The sequence below is a fragment of the Myodes glareolus genome, chromosome 9, assembly GCF_982192425.1.
Source record: "Myodes glareolus chromosome 9, mMyoGla1.1, whole genome shotgun sequence".
Classification (NCBI taxonomy): Eukaryota; Metazoa; Chordata; class Mammalia; order Rodentia; family Cricetidae; genus Myodes; species Myodes glareolus.
The window spans coordinates 43,688,817-43,710,110 of NC_142034.1; the positions used below are offsets into that span (position 1 = coordinate 43,688,817).

The following is a 21,294-nucleotide window of genomic DNA, read 5'->3' on the forward strand; positions in this document are numbered from 1 at the left end:
GAAGTATTCTACCAACATAGTTATCTCTGCAGCTCCAAGATGTAATTTTTTTGTAAGGACTTTTTTTTTTTAGGTCTGGTTGTTTACATAATCCCAGATCTTCAGGCTAGCCTATGGTCTATGGATGGCTGACCTGTTGCTATGAGCAATAAAGTGGGGTGTTGACTAGACTTTGTATGTGTGTGTGTTTATAGTATGATGCATCACTGATATGTAAGTACTTAGGGCTGTGTTAGTATAGCTGATAAAAGAACTACAGTTCTGTTCATTTATAGGTAATGTGGTTTAGTTTGTCCTTTTGGTCCAAACCTATGTGGATACTAAATATCACTCCGTATTTCCCTCTCTTTTATCCAACTTGTTGGCAAGCAGACAGCTCTGAAGAGTAACAACGTTCAGTTACATAGTAAGGAAATGTAAAGTGAACCTCATGAGGAGTAGGAGCGAAATCTGCTATAATTTGACCACAAGGGAGTTCCTAATGTTGGTATCGTAGCATCATTGCTCAAAGTCACAGAAAGATCACATTTACTGACCTGGGGAATGCTGGGAAGTTGCAAGTGAGGTCATGGAATTAGAGAGGTTAAGGTTGGCAGTGATACTAAGCTGGCTCTGCAGTGCAGGAGGGTAAGGAGATGTGGGTGTCAGGAGGGACTCCTCACTGGCTTCTTCATCAATTCCAGGCAAGTACGTGTCAATCAAGGCATCAAGAAACTTAACAATAAGCTCAGCATAGTCTGGGATTTGTGTTTGCTGTAATGGAAAATAGGACATTATTTTAGCTCCATTTAAAAAAAATTCCCTCTGAAGCCAAGAAAGGTTAACTGATATCTGGGGCTTGGTTGACTGCTTTGCTTTCTTCCTTTGTTTATATTCTAGACCATTAAAAAGGGGGACTGGAGTAGTATTTAGAGACAACTATGGAATTTAAAGCTTGAAATTTTATTTAGCTTCCTCTAAAAGCTTCCAGATGAACCTGCCATTTCTGAAAGCCATGCCCAGACAGAGGGTTTGAATACACAGACAATGCAGTCCTCAGCAATGATGTCTAGCCAGTTTCCCAAAGCAGAGAAAGTGGGCAGAGCACCATCAGGTCAGCTGCTACTCAGATCCCCCCAGAGAGACACAGAGGGGCTCAGCAGATAACAACCATCCACCTGTTAATAACTTCTGCAGAACACACTTCTGTGACTTCAGGCCCATCTTCTTAATGATAACCTATGCATATCAACAGTTATTACAAATAAACTAAATCTAACCCTTAAAACTGGAATGAGATACAGATAGCTTATCAAGATTTAACACCCCAGTATCTAGGACACTGTGTTTGAGGGTGGGGTGGGGCAGAAGCCCTGCCTTCAAGGAACTTCAATTATTTTAAAAGAGACCATCTACAAAAAATATTAAACACAAATTCATGCAGTACACCAACAAATGCTAGTCAAAGAAAATGAACAGTGAAGAACAAACTCAATATAATAGTTGGATGTAAAAATGTGCCCCTGAGGTAGATTTTAACAGGCATCATGCTCTTTGCTAGTCACCAGACAGGTGTGTGAGTTACTGCCACACGTAGAGGTCTAGCAGTGGTTCTCAATCTAACGCTGCGACCCTTTAATAATCCTATGTTGTGGTCACCCCTAAACATAAAATTATTTCGTTGCTACTTCATAACTGTAATTTTGTTACTGTTACGAATCGTAATGTGAATATCTGATTATGTCACCCCAAAGGGGTCACGACCCACAGGCTAAGAACCACTGGTCTACAAGCAGACAAGTTTTATAGAGGCTTTATCACACCCTTCTGAGAAGTCAAGACTAAATTCAATATTTTAAAATAAAAATTAATAGACAAACATATTAAAGGTATTGCCTCTTTTGGAAAAATCTTTCTAAAACAATGTGTTTGAGATGGTACTTTGGTTTGAGGATAGTGTGTGCTTGCTCTCAAACAGGCTCACAAATATAGCTAAAGACTCTGGGTTATCAAAAATTAGAGAAAAGTATTTTTTCTTACCTTTGAAAAGGGTCCTGCAAACCGCCATAAGCCATTGAAACCAAAACCTGTAAAACATCAAATGCTACTCTTACAACAAGCAAGGCAGCTTAAGATAGTAATGGAAATTAAGCTTGTATAGTCGACAGAATCTACGCATATATTTAAGACATCTTAAAATGAGTGTCAAAGATGACTAAAATAGGCTTAGCATTTTAATAAAGTGGTCAAGCAGTTATCTTATTGAACATATAACTTAGGGTCAGAAAATGATATGAAAGGAGGGAGAGAAGTAGGAAGGAGCCTATCCTTTCTAGAGAATTCTACGTCAGTGCTTGTACAACAGTGCCACAGCCGCAGGCTATCAGGTCCTCTCCTGGTATACTTAGTTACTTTGCAGGTAAGATGTTTGGTACTGTGGAGGGGATTCCTCATGGTACACCACACTCTGCACAATTCCATGGATTGGATTTAACAAATTTGGATCTTGGCACAATGACAAGAGGGTATTGATCTTAGAGTCCAACAAATTGTGCCTAAAAAAAAGTAAACAGAGGAACATTAAATAAAAAGATTTACTGGAAAGCATAATATATATTCCTTAGAACAATGTGGCAAAACTGAAGACAAGAGCCGTTAACTTTCTGGTGTTTTTCTAAGCCATCTAGTGGATGAGTGAGTGTGAGTGGACTGCCTTTCATTTTAACACACTCTGTACCCTCTATGTCCTCTGCTATCTGCTTGGATACACTCAGAGGGTTAAAATCAAATTTAATATTAACTGAATCAAATCAAATCAGACTGAATTTTGTTAAGGAAAGCACAATTAGTTTGGAAGGGGTAGAATGTGGAATCTTAAAAAAAATTATTTCCAAATCAGCTGCAATCTACTAATAAAAATCTATTTAAAAAATAACACCTAGATTATGTGAAATTCAGAAACTTTAAAATGAGATTAAACAACAAATGGATGTACAATAAGCTACACTGATGTACTTAGGTTTATAAACTGAAGTGTGCTTACAGTATCTTCAGTTGTTTGACATAACTGTTTAAAAATGTCCAACACTGGGCTGGAGAGATGGCTCAGAGGTTAAGAGCACTGACTGCTCTTCCAAAGGTCCTGAGTTCAATTCCCAGCAACCACATGGTGGCTCACAGCCATCTGCAATGAGATCTGGTGCCCTCTTCTGCCCAGCAAGCAGACAGACAGACAGAACACTGTATACATAATAAATAAATAAATCTTTAAAATAAAATGCCCAACACCAGGTTCATTCTACTTCCCCTTCATAGGTATGGGATTTTCCCAAGATTTTTATCTCAGCAATGAAACCACCACCATCTAGCAACCAACATGCAAACCATCCATCTAGCAGTACTCCTTAGGGACCTGCATGGACAACCTCTAGAATTCTTTCCTTCTAAATGTGCTTTAAATTCTACCTCCCCTTATACCCCAGATACTGGCCTCTTGGAATAGTGTCGTTATTACAATCTTTCTGAATCAACATATTGTTTCTTCCAACTCATTCTCAACATAATAAGCCAGAGTATATTTCCACAGTAATCTCATTACCAATTAAAAATTTCCCAACAGCTTTGCACTGTACAAAGGGATATAACTCAATATTTAACAATGGCATACACAAAGGCTTTAGCCATCCTTCACCTTGAACTCTCTATTGCTCTGCATTCCACACAAAGGCCCTTTTAAAGTTTTCTAAATTTGTCAACAACTTTCTGTAAGAGTTGTCAGCTGACATACCCAGGAAGAAGGACTCTCAACTGAAGAATTGTTCCCATCAGAATGGTCTGTGTAATGTTTTCTTGATTGCTAACTGATGTAGAGGGTCCAGTCCACTGTGGACTGTGCCAGCCCTGGGCTGGTGGGCCTGGGCTGTTTGAGAAAGTTAACTGAATGAGCCAGTAGGCAGCGTTCTTCCACGCTCTCTGCTTTACTTCCTGCCCTGGCTTCCCTCAATGATTACATTCTAACTCCTAAGATGAAATAATACCTTTCCTTACCAAGTTGCTATTCTTTTCTTTCTTTAAAAGTTGTATTATGTGCATGAGAATTTTGTCTGCATATATGTCTGTGTACCACATGAGAGCCTTGTGTCCACAGAGGTCAGAAGTGGATATCAAATTCCCTGGACCTGGAGTTACAGACAGTTGTGAGATACCATATGGGTATTGGGAGTCAAACCAACATTCCCTGGAAAAGCAGTCATGCTTTTAACTGAGGAGCTAGCTCTCTAGTCCTTTCCCCCAAGCTATTTTGGTCAGTGTTTCATCACAGCAACAGAAATCAAATGAGAGCAAATACTTTGACGTTAAAGTGTTGAGAGTAAAACCAACCTCCCAGATAAGAGGTCAATTCTGTTTTCACTCAGCTGTGAATAAATACAGAAATCCTACTAAAAAGAAAACAAAGGGCTAGCAAGAAGGCTCAATGGATAAGGTGACAGTTGTCAAGTCTGATGACCTGAGTTTGATCTCCAGGAGCAAACATGTGGAAGAAGAGTACTGACTCCCCAAAGTTGTACGTTGACCTCCACATGTGTGCCATAGTACATATGCATGTGTGCACTAAAATAAGTGAAATATTTAAAAGAAAAGATTTGGGCACCCCCCACCATCACCAAAAGAAAACTAAGCAGACGGGTTTAAACACAGCATCTACCAGTCTGCACCTGTGAAAACTGTACAGTACTCATTAAGATAACCCACTAAAGTAATCAGTTGGTAGGGGGGAAAGCACAGCTGTAGTCACGATTAAATTATAGGTTTTAAGATTTATTTTTCTTTTCAATCATGTGTTTGCATGTCTGTTTGTGTGTGGGTAAATATGAATATGTGTTCAGTGTCTTCCGAGGCCAGAAAAGGATGTTGGGAATGGAACTCAGGTCCTCTGCAAAACCAGTACATGCTCCTAACTGCTGAGCTATCTCTTCAGCCCCACAGCTACGGTTTTTGTTTTGGGGGCTGGGGATCAACCTTGGGCCCTTGTGCATGCTAAGCATGTGTTCTACAGAGCTGTAGTCCCAAGCTTTAAAATCACTAACGATTTCTTTATCTGGTTAAAAACACTAGCTCCATTCTCCACTCAGGTAGTAGATATCACTGAAATACACTTCCTGTACCTTTTCAGAGCACCTGACACAAAGGCAGACACAGAGGCTAACTACAAACAAGAGGAGATACTTACACAACAGGAAACACTTTGGGAAACACAACACTGGCTTCTGCTAGGTATTCATAAAGAATTCGTTGATCAAATTCATCTGTAGTATATTTTACCAGTGTAGCCTGCCAAGATGCAAAAAGAGTAAACATGTTATAACTGAACCTTTATATTTTGGTGAAGTAAAAACATCTTCCTTTCATATCTGTAATATTTAAGGGACTCCAAAGAGCAGACTGGAATAAAAAATTGAGCGGGGAAAACCTCAAAAAGAGAAAGTCCTGCCAGGAGTAGTGGTGGCACATGCCTTTAATCCCAGTACTCAGGAGGCAGAAGTAGATGGATATCTGTGAGTTCAAGGCCAGACTGGTCTGCACAGTGAGTTCAAGGACAGCTAGGGCTACACAGTGAAACCCTGCCGTAAAAATAAATAAGTAAACAAACAATCAGATACGCAAAGGTGGGGGTTCCTTACCAGAACAGTAAGAAGCAGTGCTTGGATCTTTGGGTCAGTAAGTACTTCTTCATCTAATAGAACATTTGATTCAGACACTGAGACTTTCCGTAAATGCGGGTGCTGCTGTGAGGAAATCCTTTGGGTTTCTGCAGAAGGACATGGAGTAGAGTACCTACAGTCACTTTACTCAACATATTTTAATGTTACATCTTAAATTCATCAGTTCTTTAAATAGAAATCTTAATTATCAATATAACTATCATACAGAGTTACTATGCACTAATATAACTATCAGCTAGTGATTGGCAGTGCTGTGTTATCTGTCTGTCTGTCTGTCTATCTAGTAACCTTTTTTTGAGGCATAACCACAGTTAGATCAGACTGGTCTCAAACCTGGAGATCCACTTGCCTCTGCCTCCTGAGTGTTGGGATTAAAGGCATGTGCCACCACCACCTGGCTCAGATCTCAGATTTGTGATCCTCCTGTCTTTGCCCCTTCAACATATTACTCTGGTCAATTACTTTTACTGCCAATTTAAGGGCTACAGAGAGCTTATCTTTGGAACAAGAGCATGTGTTTCTATACTGTACCCTAAAGACCATAAGGACTGCGGGAAATAAATGTGTCGTCACTGTCTGCAGTGTTCTAGATTATTTATCAGCTTTGTGTCTCACCCATTTCATAATCAGTTTCTGCCACTCTTCTCATTTTGGGGGGTGTTGTGATCCCTGATTCCATTTCTTGTCTTTTAGGAGCCTTTGTGTCTGATATCAAGTGATCAAAACTTTTTCTTGTTCCTATAAATAAAAGTTATAACAAATGAAAGTTCATTAACAGCAGTGTCTATAAATAATAATATCCGAATAATGTAAGCTTGCAGGGAAGGGCCTGAAGCAAGCGGAACATCCCTGGAGCGGAGTGTCCAGACGCCACTCTCCATTTCCTCTTCAAGGGGTCTGGCTCACAGCTTTCCAGGAGAGTAGAGTCTTTACCAGTCTAAAAAGCTTGAGATTATAGTTACCATCTTGAGGATAAACTAGACTCCATCGAGAAGAGTAAGTATTGGTAACAAAGAGGAGGAAATTTTGGTCTGTGGGAATTGTAGAAAAACCTGAACAGCCTGTAAGGAGATTAAGCTTGTGTCAAGAAAAAGGCAATACAGATGAACAATCTTCATAACAGGTAAAAATTAAAATTTGACTTTAATTGTTCAAGATATGCATGCCCAGAAGTACTAAAAATTAGACACACAAGGAGACATTTCAAAAGTGCAGCAAGCTGTCCTGTCTCACACTTGGCCTTGAGTTCCCCAATCACACATAGTGGTATTTAAATGTCCTTCTCTTATTTAAAGAAGTATTTATATCACATTATGTGGAATTTATCTATCTTTGCTCTTTTTTTTTTTTATAAAAGATTTATTTATTTACTATCTATACAGTATTCTGTCTGCAAGTATGCCTACAGGCCAGAAGAGGGCACCAGATCTCATTACAGATGGTTGTGACCACCATGTGGTTGTCGGAAATTGAACTCAGGACCTCTGGAAGAGCAGCCAGTGCTCTTAACCTCTGAGCCCTCTCTCCAGCCCCTCTATCATTGCTCTTTAGGTTCAGAGAATGTCTCTTCTTGCTTGGTGCAGCTCTAAATAACAATGTGGAGGTGAGCATGCACTCAGCGGTGGTGTACTTGTCTAGCAAGCATAGGACCTTGGTTTAATGCTCAGAAATACACACACAGTAAAAGAAAAAGTTTGGAATGCATACCTTAAATGAACTCATTTTAAAAGCCAGAAATGAAGCCAATATTACAAAATCAGACAAGTGATTTGACAAACAGAATGTTCTGACCTCACATACTAAGAGTAATAAATAACCACAAATCACAAGGCCAAAAGCATCTAGAAGCATCTAGTCCAGCCTCTATCTTTTGTGTGAATGGAAGAAGCCATGAGTGGTAAGAGGTCAGTCTGAGATCACAGTGCTAAGGATCCTGTACTGACCAGGATGAAAACTGCTTTTTTTTGAAACACCTTTTTTTTTTTTTTTTGGATGGGTCCAGCTGAGGCCTTATTTTGGAAAATACAATTGCATTGGGTTTGGGAGGAGGTGGGGGCCAGAAGGGTATGCCAGATGGAAGATTCCTCCCAAGGTTGGTCAGAGGGCTAGGGCTGATCCTCTGGTGGGTCCCTCATTCCCTGTACTCTGCCATACAGCTGTCTCCTCTGTGAGCCCTGGGGAGCTGCAGGAACACAGGCTGGCAACAGCTCCAGTAGCCGTTCACTTGGACAGGATATTAGAGGACTCTGATACCAGCTTCACATCATGGGTGTCAATGCTCACAACCACAGCCTGGGTGCAACTAAAAGAGCTGGAGTCCCCAACAGAGCTGAAGTCAGGGCTGGTAAGTCCTCCACAGGCTGAGCCCTCCTGAGTAGTCACTGGTAGTCTCTGTATGGATACTCAAAGCTCTGCACTCCAGATTCCAGCCTGCTCTCCTCGTCCTCCAGTAGCTTGTGGTAGGTGGCGATCTCAATGTCAAGTGCCAGCTTGATGTTCATCAGCTCCTGGTATTCGTGCAGCTGCTGGGTCACGGCCTGCTTGGCCTGCTTGAGGGCAGCCTCCAACTGGACCAGCTTGGCATTGGCGTCCTTAATGGCTATCTCCTCAAGTAGCTCAGCATCAGTGATGGCAGCCTCCAGGGTTGCTTTCTGGTCTTTGAGATCTTCAATCTCCACCTGCAGGTGGTTGATGCTGTGGTTTGTCACAGAGATCTCGGTCTTTGTTTGGTGCAAGTCATCCCCGTGCTTCCCAACCAGAGTCTGCAATTGCTCGTACTATATCTGATATATGCTTTCAGCCTCAGCCTGGTTGCGGCTGGTGATGTCCTCACACTGGGCATGGACTTCAGCAATGATGCTGTCCATGATCAGGAAGAAGGTGTTGTCTACAGACAGCACCACATATGTGTCTGAGATCTGAGACTGCAGCTCGCAGATCTCCTCTTCATGGATCTGCTGAAGAAGTTGTTTCATCAGTCAGCTCTTCCAGGTGGGGCTCCTGTTCCACCTTGTTCATGTATGCTTCATTCCACCTCCTTCTTGATGAGGACAAATTTGTTCTCCATCTCTGTATGCTTGTTGATCTCATCCTTATATTTATTCTTTAAGTCCTCCACCAGCTCCTGCATGTTGCCAAGCTCTGCCTCCAGCTTCAGCTGCTCCTGGCCCAGGGCTTCCAGCAGGGTTTCCAGTTGCCGTTGAAGGTTATTGATATAGCTCTCAAACATGTTGTTCATGTTGTCCCTCACTGTCTTTGGCTGCTGCAATAGGCTTCATCCACTTGGTCTCTAGCATCTTTTTCGGTTGCTCCAAGAAGTGCACCTTGTCAATGAAGGAGGCAAACTTGTTGTTAAGGGATTTAATCTGCTCCTTCTCCTGAGTGTGCACAGTCTGGATGTTGGGATCCACCTCCAGCTTCAAGGGGCTCAGCAGGCTATGATTCACCATGTCTTCTGGTTATGTCCCCTACACTAGCCCTACTGCTGCCCACCCGGGAAGGCTGGAAAAGCTGATATGCACACCGGGTGCATGCATGTCTGAGAGCTGAAGGTCTGAGACCAGAGGTGGACACCCTGATGGACATGGTGAAGTCTGGAGGTTTGAGAGCGAGTGCAGCAGCTGGTCTTAGGCCATGGGACAGTGGCTAGCAAAGACCCTTTATCCCGTTAGTGCTTTCTATAGTGTTTGGAGGAAGGTGGTCACTCCATTGATTTGTCCTTCTCTTTTCTTTAACTATACTAGTTCCTGGGTGATCTCCTCCTCTTCCTATAATTCAATTATATAACTCTTCAAATATTTATCAGTTTGTTTTTTGAGACAGCGTCTCTCTATTATATAGTTCTGGCTGTTTTTGAACATGCTATGTAGATCAGGCTAGCTTCAAACTCACAGAGATCCTTCTGCCTCTGCTTCCCAATTGCTGGATTAAAGGTGTGCCCCACTACTTCCAGCTATCAGTTCTTTAAGTAGAACACATGCAAAACGTTTCTTCCAGCTTTGAAATGTTTGGCAAACTGCTGCTCTCCACGGCTGTCCAATGTGCAACAGCAAAGCAGGGCTCCTGCTCCTCAGTGCCCACCAGTCTCCGGGAACCATCAATCTGTCCTTAACATGAGAGCCACATTTTATCTTTCACATGTGAGTGACATCATGCAGTGTTGGGTTTTGTGCCTGAGTTATTTAACACAGTAATCTCTAATTCTACCCATGTCGTCACAAATTACAGTACTTCATTTTTACAGCTATTATTTATAGATCTGAATTAAAAATATGCTTTATCTATTCATTAGCAGATGGACACTGGGGTTGTTTCATTTTCTTTGTTCTTTGTGAGTCCTGCAACCCACACAGAATGCAGCTGTTTCAACACACTGATCTGATCTTTGAATATATATACCTCGTAGTGAAAAATGATAGTTCCAGCCTAGTATGTAAGTGCTATTCAACTTTTATCTTATTTATCAACAGGGTCCACTATGTAGCCTGGACTAGCCCGAAACATGCTATGTGATCTAGGTTGGCCTCTTTCTGTGCTCCACCCGCTTCTACCTCATGGGAATCATAGGCAGCACAATCATTATCTGATTGCCAGCTTCTGAAGCCAGAAATCTATGGCATCTTTACAGTCCTCTCTTCCCACCTGATTCATCAGTGAGGCATCAACTCTTTTCTGTCCACTGTCCTGTGAAAATACCTCACACTGGACTCTATTTTCCCAAAGGTTCTGCCTTAGTGTAAGCTGGCATTGTTTATTTTTTTCGCTTAGATTGCTAAGTCAATCTTATAAATGGTCCCCTTACTCCAAACTGCTATTGGGAAAACGTCCCCCCCACAAAAAAAAATAAAATAAAAATCACATTTTGTTCCTTCCTTAATTCAAGATCTCTGTTGGATGTATGATATGATACATCTCTCATCATGTCAGAGTCTTTGCTGTTGTGTTGAGACAGAATCTCTCTACAAACTCCTGGCTGTTCTGGAACTCACGGTATGGACTAAGCTGGCCTAACAGAGATGCACCTCTGCCTCTAAGTGCTGGGATTAAAATGGAGCCACCGTGCCCAGCCAAGGCAGTCTTCATGGCCACACTGACTTCTCCAGTCTCATTTCCCATGTGACTTTCCTCTAACACTCCGTCTCGTCTACCACCAACTGCTCTCCCGCTCTCCTCAACCACTGCACTTTTTCTCTTGAATGCATACCCTTCTTTATCATGTCTATCTGGCTATATGTACCACATCTTAAGATCCGGCTCAAATATTACCTCTTAATTTCATAAGATCCTCAGTTTCTTCAACAAAACACTATCGTTTTAATGCTATCTGGAAGATACTGCTGTCATCAGCTGATTTTAAGTCATAGCCAACAAAAGATAACCCCTTAGTTGAACAGAGACCCTATCTTTTCTATCTAGAATACAGTTTGAAGGAATTTAATACCACATTTTCTATGAGGTTAAATTTTCACTTACAACTTCCTTGATATGAAAGTCCATAATTACAAAACACAAAGTAGCTGGGAAATTCCCAGCATTACTGATGACAAAGGATTAGCAGAAAGGAACTCAAAAGAAGATGACAGACCTGTGTAATAATGACTGGCATTTGTTATTTCTCCTTTCAACATTTACTGAAAGTTTATTCGTGCTACACTTTGTTGTCTGCTCACCAATTTCCTTATGAACACAAACATTTTCACAATACTATCTGAAGTTACTAAGTACACTTGCATGGGTAACCGAAATCCACATTCACGTTAATGATCACAGATTATATATTCCAATATATCTGAGTAACAATGAAAATGGCAGCCAATGAAAGGCAAGCAGTGCCTCACACTTGCTCTGTGGGTCAGTGGATGGTCTCTTTCAGGAATTCACTTATCAGGTACCAGACAGGAGAGGACTGTAGTATTGTAGGTTTATTTCTCAGTATTGTAGGTTTATTCATGAACTGAGCAACGTTAGCTGTCAAAAATTGCATCTCGGGCTGTCAAGATGACTCAGTGTGGAAAGGCACATGCCTAAGGGCCTGACAATCTGAGTTCAATGCTCAAAATATGAAGGTTTGAAGGCGTGAACTGACAACACAAGGCTCTCTTCTAATGTGTGTGTGTGTACCCACAAACATGTATTTCTAAAAGGAATATCCTTATTAACTGAAAAACTACCTTTTTTGTTTCAAAGAAAACATGGTGACTGGTTTCAGATCTCAGTTGATACATTTTGTTTTCAAAATGATAATTTAGGAAAAGTTACCATTATAGACCCCTAATACAGCAATGCTTCCTTTCTTCTAGGTATCTGTAATGACTCTTATACTGTCTGCTGCCCAGAAACCCAAAGGCCACAATACTTAAAAGTAGAAAATTAAAAACATAGAACTAAAAACCAAATTAAACTCAAAGTCATTCCAAAGTTTCATTCTGAAAGATATAGCTGAACTGATCTATCAAAATCAAACTCCCTTATAAAAGTCACACATGGGTTGAAGAGATGGCTCGGTGATTAAAACATGTGTCACTCTTCCAGGGATCCAGACTCAGTTCCCAGCAAGAACAGGAAGCTCACAAATGTCTGTAACTTCAGTTCCAAGGAATATGATGCCCTTCTGGCAAACACAGGCACCAGGCACACATGTGGTATACATCCATACAAATGCAGGCAAAACACTCATACACATAAAGTAAATAAATGAAATTAAAAAGTCACAAAAGCTTTTGTTACATCAAAGTAGTAAGTGTTGACGGTTTAAATAGTTTCAAATAATTCCAAGAGAGAAAGTAGCTAACCATTTATCACAGCAATAATAATGTAAAACTTGACATGAAATCAAGATAAACTAACCAAGCAATTTCTTTGTGTTGGCTTGAGAAGGCTGCCCCATGTCCAAGCTCATGGATTTCCTGGCCCGGGGACTGGTCTGGCCTACAGATTGGTAGGTTGCTGCAAGGTATCCTTCTGAACCTTTGGGAGAGGACCAGGGCTGGTTCTCCTTTAGTGTCCTGGGAGATTTAAACAATTTAGAAGAATTAATTAACAAGAAGATGACAAATATAACTACTGTTCACTCATTCCTAATAGGTATCCTATTTCCTAATGATGGCAACAAATTAGTCTGAAAACTGCACTTTAAAGGGCTATAGGACACAAACTTGCTAATTTCCCGTTAAGTTGCCCAGGCTGGCTTGAACTTGTTATGCATTCCAAGTTGGTCTTGAACTTCTAATCCTTCTGCCTTAGTTTCCAGAATGCTAGCGCTACAGATATGTACCACTACACTACAGTTGGCTCTTAGGGTACAACTCCTAATGCACTCCTGGAAGTATCAATGTTATATAGGAAGAGCTATACTGCATAATTTTGCTACCTTTTTCTTTCCTGCAGTACAGGGATTGGATCCAGAACCTCATAAATGCATGGCAAGTATTTTAAACCCCAAACTACTTATATATTGAGATAAGGTCTCATGTAGTCCAGGCTGGCCTGAAACTCACTATGAAGTCAAGGATGACACTAAACTTCTCAAGTACTGAGATGACAGGTGTGTGCTACCGCAGTCAGCTTTCTGAAGTACTGGAGATTAAACTTAGGGCCGTATGTATATTAGAAAAGATTTCTCTACCAACAAAGCTATATCTCTAGCTTCTGTTTTGTTTTTGACACAGGGCCATATGCAGCCAAGGCCGGCCTCAAACTCACTATATGGCTAAGGATGAACTTGAATTCCTGATCTTCCTGTTTCTATCTCCTATACTGGGACTACAGGCATTTGCCACCACACATGGCTCCAAATTTTCCAATGTAACAAATAAAAATTGCATTATTTCTACATTGTGCAAAATGATTTTTAAACTGTACACATGTGACATGCCTAAAATATGCAAACTTAGGACATGTATTACCCTACGTATTTTTCATGTATTGCAGTGAGAATACTACTAACATCTTTTACCTTTTACCTTAGCACTTTTCAGATATATATTAAATACACTGTCATTAACTTATGTTGAATAATAGATTTCTTGAACTTATTGTGTTGTATTTTATTCTTTTCTTTTTCTTTTTTTTTCCTGGTTTTTCAAGACAGGTTTTATCTGTGTAACAGTCCTGGTTGTCCTGAAACTTGCTTTGTAGACCAAGTTGGCCTCGAATTCACAGATATCCACCACCTACTTCTGTTCTGGAATTAAAGGTGGTACCACCACTGCCCAATTTGCACTGAATTTTATAATCAGAGAAAATAAGGTCTAAATAAGCAATTGTATTATTGCATCATTTAAAAACCAATAAAATTAAGATTGAGAATTTTTTCCAAATACAGGCAACTAAGTTACTTTTTCCTTTCAATAACTAAAGCAAGAAAATAAACTCATGTGAATAACTGAAGAAATAGACACATAGAACACTGTGTCTATGGGGAAAACTTGCATGCACTGTTGCTGTCAAGTGCTGGGGAGGTCTTCTTACAATCAAAAGGAAAGATATTAGTAAGTTTAATGACATGATCTCTCAAAGATCATTTTCTTTGATTCAACACTGTGTATCCAAACCACAAATATATTTGTGTTTAATTCATATTATAGAACAATCCCCCAAAAATAGTAGTTACATTGGGGGAAAAAAAAAACCTAGATGAAGCCACGCATAATAGTAGACAGAGTTTTATGATTCTCTCATATAGACCTACATTATAGAAGCTGGGTATGGTGGTAAAGGCCTTTAATCCCAGAACTTGGTGGAGGCAGATCTCTGTGAGTTTAAGGTCAGTCTACTCTACATACTGAATTCCAGACCAGCCAGGGACATAAAGTCAGACCTTGTATCAAAGCAACAACAACAAAACGACACCATAGAAAGGCTGTAATGTAATGACATTAGTAAACAGTGCATGCAAATGTTTTTATCAATTTATATCACTTTTTTTAAAAAAAAGATTTTATTTACTTCACGTGTATGTATGAGTGTTTTGCCTACATGCATGTATATTTGCCATGGGTGTGCCCCACGGTGGTCAAAAGAGGGTGTCAGATTCTCTGGAACTTCAGATACAGATGGCTGTGAGCAACCACATGGGTGATGGGAACTGAACCCAGATCATTTGCAAGAATACAAGTACTGGGCTGGAGAGAAGGCTCAAAGGTTAAGATCAATGGCTCAACCACATGGTGGCTCACAGCCATTTATAATGAGATCTGGCATGCTCTTCTCACCTGCAGGGTCAGAACACTGCATACATAGTAAATAAATCTTAAAAAACAAAAACAAATGCTTTAAAACGCTGAGTCAGCTCTTCTGCCTCATATCACTTAGTCTTTAGGCATGCAATGATGCTTCTATTTCATGTTAGTTTTCTCCCAGGTCCTTTTCTGCATCCAAACCTTTCAGGATGGTCTTTCTTCCATTATTCAAGTGTTCTGTGTTTAAAGAGGTGAACTAATGACAATATCAGAACAGACTAGATTAATACAACCCATATAAAATAGTGTTCATCTAAGAGGAAGCTTTGATTTCTACACTTGCTAGACCATTTTGAGCTGCCACTCTGCTCCCTTCTAGATTACTTTGCTGCTAGCTTCTATCACATGGAAATTGGAGCCTGACTATAATTATGATACCATGTCCACTTACCTATAGGTAGGGTCACCATGATGAATGGGATATGTATCCATAGGAACATTTTCCATTGAAATATCAGTAAGAAGAAGGGACTTCCTATGCTTCAGGCTACACCGACTTCGAACCTCTTCGGACACTGTGAGTAGAGCTAACAGGAAAAGGAAAAGCAGAATTAAAAAAAAATAGTAAAAAATACAAGTGTGACCTAAAACGGGATTCATTTCTTCCACAAATATATTTATTTGTGGATATTACTATTATATGTACACATAAAAAGACTTGGACAGTGTGAAATTGAAGTCTATATACCTGCAGATAGACTTATCCTTAAGAGTTTATAGTCTATATAAACATGAAACACACAAAGAAATTTGATAAACACCTTACTTTCTCAGGCACTTGATTACCTATTTGGTTTCAATAATCACAAAAAGCAGGCAGGGCATGTATCTGAAATGCACTGATAAAAATATTCTGGGATGTAAAATGGTTTCCTCAAGGTTACATGCTTGAAACAAAAAACTGGAAACAATGAAAATTTGTTAAAGTGAAAATAGGCATCTTTCATCAAAGTACATTGTTTGAGTAGAATACAGTAAATATCAGATAAGACAGATTGTTTAGTAAATGGTAGGGATGGGATAGGCATCCCAGGGAAAAGAGCACAATGAATGAGTATTAAAGAGGCAGAAAGCCCTGTAGGAGACAGTAAGTAGATTGGCTTGAAATAGCCTGTCCTTTTAGAGAGGCTATAAAAGGAGCTGTTCATGAAATTTAGACAGAGGACAGAACAGAAGACTATGAAAACCTGGGGTGACAGGCTGAGGCAATCCAATGTTAGGATATTTCAGACCCCAATGCAAATTCTTTTATGATCAAAAACATTTTAGTAAAATCATTACAATTTTAAATATCAAAGAACTGAACTGTGAATGATCTATTTAGCCAACAAACTAGTGCAAAGACCTGAAGCTAGGCACGGCTATCTTTTGGTGATCCTAAGCCAACAATAGAGGTAGACTAATTTTGTCAGTTTTGAGCTTTTACCTGCTAAGTAAGCCACACTCTGTGTGTTCACCTCAAATTTGTCACAATTTCTATGTTTGTTAACAAGAGTTAGCAGTGTATGCAAAATTCTGACTGTTCTTGCAACAATGGCAGGTGAAGGATGCCTGTACCCTATAAAAAGAAAAAAACAAATAACAAGTTAACTTAGTCCATGAACAAATGTTTGAGCTCTTCTGCTGTGACAAGTAACTATAAGGAAAGGAAAAGTCCTGCTATCCAAGAATAGCCCTTTGTGAATGTGAACATAAAAATGTGGAGTTAATTATACGTAAGATTAAGTACCCCACATGTGTACAAGAGGATACTCCCTGAAACCCTAAAGGAGAGGGCATTAGGGAAGATGCTGGCATTGTTGATTTTTCATTTCCTAAACAAGCACAGAGGTTAGGAGCAGTACAAACAAAAACTAAACACCAGAGGTCCCCTTGAGATTTCATTTGAAGTTAGGGCTCTACTACCTAAAACGTGTTTCTTCTTTGGGTCTGGACCAATGGCTCAGCAGTTAAGAGCACTGGCTGCTCTTACAGAGCCCCAGAGCATGGTTCCCACACCAAACAAAGTGGCTCACAATCACCTATACTTCCATTTCCAGGGAATCCAGTGTGTCTTATAGCCACCTCAGGTAACCAGCTTGCAGTTGTTACACATACACGCACACACGCAAAATACTCTAAACATTCATGCACATAAAATAAAAACAAGCAGATCTTTAAAAATTATTTCTTCTTTTTCTATTTTCCTCCTTGCTTGGTTTGGGTTTTTGTTCTTTGATTTTTAAAACAAGGTCTCACTATGTAGCTCCGGACTAGGCTGGCCTTGAACTCACAGAAATCTACCTGCTTTTGATTCCCAAGTGCTAGGATTAAGTGTGTGTACCACCACACTGAGCTTAATATAAATATATTTTATAAAAAACTGCCAACCTTGACAATGGCGTGACTTGGGCAGCATTTGGGGCCATGGGCAGTGGGACCAGAATCTAACTCTAATGCAAGAACTGACTTTGTAGAGCCTATTCTCTATGTAGAGACCTTGTTCAGTCTAGGCATGGGTGGGGCTGGGAGTGCAGGGTGGGGGGAGGGCCTTGGTCCTTTCTCAACAAGGGGACAGGACAGTCCTAGTTGACTTCCCAGGGGAGGCCTTAACTTCTCTGAGGAGTGGATCAGAGGTGGGGTAGAGGGAAATGGGGAGGAAGTGAAAAGAGAGGACAGAGGGGGAACTGGGACTGGTATGTAAAAATTGAATGAATTAAAAAACAAAACAAGAAAACCTGCCCACCTTACTAGAATATGGTTATGAAGCTATGAAGTCGGTAATGAGAAGCTAAAGCTAGGTAAGACAGTAAATTAGCTCTAGTCTAGTAGAGATGGTTGACTACAAAAACAATGGAATAAGGAAGAGCAGTACCAGGATGGTGATGCTCTAAGGTACACAGTACAAGAGTGCTGACAGAGAACATTCTAGAAACAAGTTGAAGAGTAACTAGGATCATATCTCAACATTAATGCACACTAACTGGAAATCCCTTTTATTCCTTGGCAATGCTGGAGACTGAACCCAAGACCTTAAACAATGTTATACAACTGAGCTGATCCCTAAGCCTTTTGTGATTAAATCCCTACAATAACATTCTGTAACATATATATATGGAATAACATGAATATGCAGTGTATTATTAACCAATAACAGCAATTAAGTGCTCAGTACTTATGAATTTTACTATCACTTATTTTGCTCTTTTAAAATCTGATATGGAAATTAGGTTCTAGTTAAATACTAGTTGAAACAACTCATGCAGATATGGCTTTTGATTAAAGTAAAACATATGGGTTAGATTATGTTAATTTATCTCAAGTAATCAATTCCTTTTAGTAATTTATGGCTTCTCGATACTATTTCATGAAATGTTCCGACAAAAGGAGTCTTTACCTTTTAAGAGGTGTCCAACTAGTGCAAAGTTAAAGTTAGAGTTGAAATTGAGTCCAACAAAGTGATCCATTTGCTTGCAGTGCCATTCCAGAGGATTCCGGATTGCCATAAACACTTCTTCCGGACTCTATTAAAAACAATTAGGTGATAGGCAGTTGATGGACTTTACACAAAAGTTTTCTTTTTCATTTCCCAGTACTGGAACTCCAAGTCAACTAAGCTATATATACTCCTGGCTCAGACACTTTATTTAAAAACTTACTTTTTCAGAGAAATTCTTAGTTAACAGAAAATCCCATAAGAACATTTAGGGTACTATAAATGTAAGATTGTCAAACAAGATAGTGGAAAACTCAAATTGTTTTGATTTACAACACAATTTGTGTGTGTGTTGGGGTGTGCTAGGAATTGAACCCAGGGCCTCATGCATGCTAGGCCTACCACTCTACCACTGAGCTACATCTGCAGTCCCATGATACACAGTTTTGAGCTATTGTTCTATTTTTTTGTTTTTGGTCTTTGGTAAATGAAATCCCATCTATCCCAGGCTGATCTTGAACCTGCTGCATAGGAAAGGTTACATAAAAGCTAACACCTTCTGTCTATAACCTTTCAAGTGCTAACATTATAGCCATCAACCACAATGCACAGCTATTTTTGCCTGCTGATTGCTATCAAACTCACACAGAGATTCACTATGTTGCCCATGTAGGTTTAAAACGTCTGTTTTAGCCTCTCAAATAGCAGGACCCAGAGGTGCATTATTACCCTGACTCTACCATCCCAGAGAATATCCTGGTGATCTCAATAAATCTTTATTAACTCTGATTCCTAGTACTTTGGGGCCTTGGTGTCAAGATCAGTCCCTCCTTTTATGATGTTCCCAAAGTAAAAATGGCAAGACAGGGGCTGATGAGAGGGCTCAGTGGTGAAGGGTGGTTGCAGTCAAGTTGGATCACCTGAGTTCTAGTCTTGGAATCCACATGGCAGGAGAGATGACTCTCATAAGTTGTCCTCTTACCCCCACACATATTGTGACATGACTCACCCCAACAAACACAAAAACACATGTGAAAGAAAGAAAATAGCAAGGCAGATACTTTAAAGACATCTATTTTATTTGTAAATATTCTTAAAATGGAAATAGCCAACAGTTAGTCACTACTGGAACCACCACTGTCTCAAGACAACTCCAGAGCAGAACAATGAAGCTAGAGAACAAGGGGCTAGCTCAGAACCAGACATATTCCAGATGCTAGCTTTTTTACTCTTTTCTCTTTTTATGAACAGGTCTGACTGATATACTTCAAGGTGTCTTCTACCTATCACTTTGTTTCCACACTTCCTAGACCTCCAGTTGTTTTGTGTCTGCACCACATCATATACACTGAAGAAGTACTGTAGACCAGGTACCTTCTTCATACTTAGGTACTTAGTCATGCTCTGTTTCCCCATAGTTCAGTTCATTTCATTTCAAGGAAATTTCAAATATAATGCAAGCACATGTACACACACACCCTCTTTTCAAAACAATGTTCTCTTTTCTCTTAGGCTGTTTCTATTTTTCTCCAAAACAAAAGGAATATAATTTTGTATTGGTTCTGAAACAATATTTTTCATTTATTTAGTGCACATATACTTCTACTATGTCATTACGTAAGTCTTGGGACTTGAACTCAGGTTGGCAGGCTCAGTGGTAAGTACTTGCTAAGCCATACCACTAGCCCAATTTTGTACTGTTTAATTTTATCCTCTATACTCTAAAAGCCAAAATCCAGCTCCTATCTAGGTTAATAAATGTGAAGATGGCTGCTAATGGTATTCTTTAAAGTGAGATTAGGCAAAGCAGGGAGGGAGAGGGGACAAACTAGTAAATTAAGTCTACAAAACTTCTTTAGGTTCTCCAACTTCCATATCTGTTACTAATTATACAGATTTTTCACTAAGGATAAATTTTCAATAAAAATAAGTTTTATTATTGAATAAATAAAAAAGTCTAACATATATTACAAATGAAAATAAATAGGGATAGAAAATGAAAATCAGCAATAATGAATGCACAGAGCTTGGTGTGGTAGCTATTATTACTCCTCAATACTACTTGAAAATTAAGAAAAATATTTATTTATTTCATGTTCATGGGTGTTTTGCTTCCATGTATGTTTGTGTATCATATGTGTGCAGTGTTCAAGGAAGTCACAGTGGATTCCTGGGACTGGAGTTAAGAGATGATTGTGATATGTTGCCATATGGGTGCTGGGAAGAGCAATCAGTACTCCCAACTGCTGAGTCACCTTTCCAGCCCTACTTATTACTATTTCAATCACTAAGAGCAGGGCATATTGTTCTTGGCTATTTCTATACCGGGACTAAGGATTAAATAGTTGTTACTGACCTACTAAGGAACTATACTTACAATAAAATGCATTAAACTCATACTTAGATAATGGACAAACAGGAAAAGAAGACTCACCATGAACAATCTGGAGCTCATAGGAAAGGCTACTTACCTTGTCATTGAATATTCGAAGACTATCTAAGGTGTGCAGGTTCTGTTCCAGAAGTGCAGTACCTGCTGAATACAAGTTGACTTCATCTAACTGCAGCACAGCCACGGCAACCCAAAATAGGGCTTTGTGCAGTGGGGAGTCCTGGTAAAGGAGATATACTCCAGGTTAGTGTGGCAAACCATGCATTTCACAGCATAAAACAAAGCAGGATACCTCACCAAATTCCTGTGTTTTCACTCCTTTGAAAAACATGAGTAGACAGATAAGCAATTGAACCCCTCCATGTGTCTAATTAAAAATATCATCAGCTAGGCTAAGAGTCTGAGCTTCCTCTGGGATTTCTCCCAATTCTGGATGCCAAATCTAGTCTGCAGAGTTTGCTGACTCTTTTACAGTAGTCGCTGACACTTGCCATTTCTTAGTCACCACTGCAGACAGTACCCAAGCTAACCTTCCTTCAGCGTGCA

The 21,294-nt window shown here is 39.8% G+C and overlaps 1 protein-coding gene and 1 pseudogene across 7 annotated transcripts in view; both read right to left on the reverse strand.

Moving 5' to 3' along the window:
• Positions 1 to 21,294, reverse strand: part of Nf1 (neurofibromin 1) — a 255,492-nt gene that overhangs the window by 15,407 nt on the left and 218,791 nt on the right. For 6 of the 7 annotated variants that reach the window (XM_085695470.2, XM_085695469.2, XM_085695473.2 and 3 more), the window contains 11 exons: positions 20,828 to 20,968; positions 18,318 to 18,444; positions 16,368 to 16,499; positions 15,333 to 15,468; positions 12,549 to 12,706; positions 6,318 to 6,440; positions 5,661 to 5,788; positions 5,210 to 5,310; positions 2,392 to 2,534; positions 2,020 to 2,066; positions 537 to 753 (listed from right to left, as the gene is read on the reverse strand). In XM_085695470.2, the coding sequence (XP_085551596.1) occupies positions 537 to 753; positions 2,020 to 2,066; positions 2,392 to 2,534; positions 5,210 to 5,310; positions 5,661 to 5,788; positions 6,318 to 6,440; positions 12,549 to 12,706; positions 15,333 to 15,468; positions 16,368 to 16,499; positions 18,318 to 18,444; positions 20,828 to 20,968 (1,453 nt within the window). The remainder of the gene's footprint in view (positions 1 to 536; positions 754 to 2,019; positions 2,067 to 2,391; positions 2,535 to 5,209; positions 5,311 to 5,660; positions 5,789 to 6,317; positions 6,441 to 12,548; positions 12,707 to 15,332; positions 15,469 to 16,367; positions 16,500 to 18,317; positions 18,445 to 20,827; positions 20,969 to 21,294) is intronic. The other variant, XM_085695476.2, reaches the window with a different exon arrangement.
• LOC146893169 (keratin, type II cytoskeletal 8 pseudogene) lies at positions 6,454 to 9,455 on the reverse strand (annotated as a pseudogene).